The sequence below is a fragment of the Cariama cristata genome, unplaced genomic scaffold (genome assembly GCF_000690535.1).
Source record: "Cariama cristata isolate BGI_N322 unplaced genomic scaffold, ASM69053v1 scaffold5777, whole genome shotgun sequence".
In the NCBI taxonomy this organism is placed as follows: domain Eukaryota; kingdom Metazoa; phylum Chordata; class Aves; order Cariamiformes; family Cariamidae; genus Cariama; species Cariama cristata.
Genome location: NW_009624796.1, coordinates 6,672 through 10,519, shown reverse-complemented (window position 1 = coordinate 10,519; position 3,848 = coordinate 6,672). Strand labels below are relative to the sequence as shown.

The 3,848-nt window shown below is 54.2% G+C and overlaps 1 protein-coding gene across 1 annotated transcript in view; it reads right to left on the bottom strand.

Moving 5' to 3' along the window:
* Window positions 1–6: 6 nt before the first annotated feature.
* ADAMTS8 (ADAM metallopeptidase with thrombospondin type 1 motif, 8) overlaps window positions 7–3,848 on the bottom strand; it is a gene marked incomplete at its 3' end in the record, with an annotated part of 6,308 nt that continues 2,466 nt past the window's right edge. The window contains 5 exon segments of the mRNA XM_009703305.1: window positions 7–614; window positions 616–648; window positions 2,413–2,588; window positions 2,900–3,072; window positions 3,369–3,552. Of these exon segments, the coding sequence (XP_009701607.1) occupies window positions 7–614; window positions 616–648; window positions 2,413–2,588; window positions 2,900–3,072; window positions 3,369–3,552 (1,174 nt within the window).

Here is a 3,848-nt window from a genome sequence, read left to right as displayed (position 1 = left end):
GTGGACCGGCGTAATCGATGCAAGAGGCGTTGCGCGTCCGCACGCCTTCGCCGCAAGTTTGGGAGCAAGGGGACCAGGGACCCAGGCGCCAGAGCGGGCAGGGGACGTCTCCGCAGGGCTTGATGTCCTCGGGCTTGAGGGCTCTGTCGCAGGCGGAGGAGGTTTGACCCTCCACATCCCGGCAATCCACCGTCCGCCTTTGCCAGCCAGAGCCACAGGTCTTGGAGCACTCGGACCAGTCACCCAGGACCCACTGGGAGGTCAGCATCGGTCGGATGACATTGGCCGACTTCTTCTCTTTGCCTTTCTGCTTGCTGAAAGGGACATCCTTGGGGATGAAGAAGGTGTACTTGACTTTTGGTGGGAAGACCTCGCTGGCGATGGTCAACAGCTGGACAGTCAGGGGCTCCGGGAGCTGTTGAAAGCTCTGCAGCCTCTCCAGGGTCGTCATAGAGCCGCTGTATTTCAGGATGGTCCCCTTAATGAGGATGTCCTGCTCCATGGCGGAGATGGCAAAGTCTCCGTTCAACAGGTACTTGCCCTCGAGGGTCCTCAGGGCCAGGTAATTCCCATCATGACGGACCCCTCGGTGGCTGCGCTGTTTGATGTCGATGAGCGGGGAGGGTGGCGATGTCGTTGTAGCCGTATCTGCACGGGGCAAAGGGACACCGTTATTTTCCCGGACTTATTAAGAGGAGACCCACGCAGGGGATAGCACTCGGCGAGTGGGATCGTGGGTCTGAAGCTGTTTCTTTGTAACCCAGAGCGCTCAGGAGCTGGAAATATTGCAATCGTGCCAGATGTGTGCTCGGCTGGAAGATTTTGCTGAATTACATGCAAAAATGAGCGATGCAATCAAACAAACAGCCCCGCGGTTACCAGCCTTGGTGGGGAATTCCCTTTACTCCCTTTCTTTTGAAATGGGGGAAGTGTTCAGGACTAAAAGCCTGGCTCTGCCCAGTGATGCTGTCGCTGGTGATGCTGAAGGATAAATATCAGCTATAGCTAGAGACCAGCAGAATAGCAGAGAGTCGGGGTGCTGCTGGCATTGTACGCACAGAGGATACATACATTGGCCAGACATTGCCGCTAAAACCTGATCAGCAGTTAAACAGTTAACCCAACAGACATCTCATATTGTAGATGACTTGATATTAACTCAAAAGCCTTTCCTAGAAGACAGCAAGTACTACGGCAGCAAAACCGTCCCTATCCACGGGTGGGCATCTCCTCACTCTGGGCTCATCTTTGGAAGGGTTTTGCAGCCACCACCACGAGGCAGAAGAGCTCCTGTTGGAGGGCACAGAGCACATTCCCATGCCGGGAAAAGGATTTCCCTGCAAAGTCAGCCAAAGCCCATCCCCGGAGCACCACGGCTCCCTGGACAACACCGGGAAGGCTTCGGTACTCAAGCCCTCGGCACTCCGTACTATGGTAATTATTTGCCGCTACAATAAAATGCCACCCTGGTGCGACTCACGCCAAGGGGCCGGCAGGATTGTTTTCCACACATCCCCACGGTCAACGCTGCAACCGGTAATTAGGTTTAGAGTATTTTGGAGAAAAACCTTTGGGTCAAATTCTGCTCTCAGTCACCCTGGCCTCCCTAACCCTGATCTTAATGGGATCTCTTCTTGGCCGTAGCTACCACGCTAATCTCTCCTTAGTCAACCACAAACAATTCATAGGAGAGTGGAAACCCCAATTTCAGCTGGTTCCCTGGAAGGAAATCATTTAGGAAATGTAATTTGACCGCGTGAGTCACCTCGCCGCATGGAATTGGACGCGTTGGGCTTTTGTTACAATCTTTTCAACAAAAGCCATAAATTCAGCTCTTTGGCAAAGCAACAGAGATCTTGGGCGAGGGAAGCGGCTGCCTCCATGCCCGTGTCCCAGGACTGAAATTCACCCCTAAGCCCAGGGAAAAGTTATTGAACCATTTATATCTCGCACCAGCCCTTGAATATGCGTCCAACTGACTGCACTGGGGGGAGATGCACGTTGTAAACTCCTCGGGGCAGCAGATTTCTTTGCAGTGGCATACTGAGCCCATCGCCAGTGTCAGTACCAGCTACTATTTTAAGAAACAAACTTTGCTTGGCTTGCATAATACTGCCCCAAAATAAACTTAGCATAAGCCCCGGTGTCTGGGGAAGAGACCGGGCTGTTGCAAACCCCAGTTAACGGCACAGAGGGGAAGCCAAGCACCCCTCGAGTCTGTCTGCTGCAAACAAAGTCTGCAGCTGGGTGCGATGCTTCGGGTACGGAAAGCAAACTGGCTTTACGTGACCTAAGAGAAGTCCTAATATTCCTAGCCTAGCACTTTCGCAATAAAAAGAGAAGAAAGGAGAATGAGAGGGGTTTTTCTCGCCCAAGCCCATCTCTGCAGACCCCTTCTCCCCGGTGCCTTACTTGGATCGGTTAAGCGAGCCGGTTATTTTCCTGCAAGTCGAGCCGTTGCCGCCGCACACCCCGCACTTGTCCAGCTTCTTGGAGGATCCGACTACGTGATCGCAGCCAGCCTTGATGCACTGCCCGTGGACGCAGATGGAGAGGGTCTCTGGTCCACACAGCGTCCCGTCGATCACCTAGGAAAGGGGGGGATGCGGAGGAGCAATTAGGGCATGGCTGGGTGCGTGCGTTTGGTCTGAGATGGGATAACGAGGGGCGAGAGTAATTATCGTCATCAGGTATCTTACTTTGGCCTCGAAGACTTTAAATTCGTTTCTCCCTCTGGCTCGGCAAAAGAGCTTGCATCGGTCTCGGGGTGACACTCCTGCGTACTTGGGAACCCACTCCAGGCGATTCCCTTCCAGATCCGTAAAGTTGTAGCTGTTGTACTTCTCACACTGCTGCTCCCGAAAGCTTTTCCCTGAAAGGAAAGGCAAAAGTATCTTACTTTGGCCTCGAAGACTTTAAATTCGTTTCTCCCTCTGGCTCGGCAAAAGAGCTTGCATCGGTCTCGGGGTGACACTCCTGCGTACTTGGGAACCCACTCCAGGCGATTCCCTTCCAGATCCGTAAAGTTGTAGCTGTTGTACTTCTCACACTGCTGCTCCCGAAAGCTTTTCCCTGAAAGGAAAGGCAAAATGTGCCCCGAAAGCCGTGGGAAGCCAGCAGGAACCTCCGTCCTCCTCTGCCGTCGCAGAGATGTGAGAGCGAGCTGCGGATAACGGGAGCGTGCAAGCAAAGAAGGGATGCCACACACCTCCCACCCAGCCAGAGGGGATCACAGCCCCCAGCAGAAGGCTATTGCCCCCCTCTCCCAAAATATGAATATTCAAGGGAGAGCGGAGCAATCCCTGGTGATGGGTTCTGGAGAAACAGGGGTGAGAGGTGAGCGTGCATTTGGGAATTGGCATCCTTACCGTCCGGCGGGCACTCGTCGGTGTGGCAGGACTGGTACTTGGCACGCTGGCCCTCGCAGTACTTGCCACCGTGCTGGGGCTTGGGGCTGTCGCAGTGACGGTAGGAGAACTGCACCCCACCGCCGCAGGTCCGGGAGCAGGAACCCCAGGGGCTCCACGGGCCCCAGCCACCGTCTACCACCGGCTGTAAGAGACCACGAGAAGCTGCTAGATCCAGCCCCGAGCTCATCCATCCCCGACTGCTCGTTCCCAGGGCGAGCAAAGGTCTGGAGCAACGTTAAAATCTCCCCCCAGCTCCTCTCCCCATGTCACCAGGCAGGACCCTCATCCAGCAAAGCACTTAAGTACACATGAAGTTCACATGAAGTTCTTACTGACTTCCATCAGTTCGTGTGCATAAAGTTAAGCTTGGGTTTAAGTACTTTGCTGACTGACTCAGAAATTGCCGCTAATTTCCCTGGCAGGGCAAAAACCGATGAC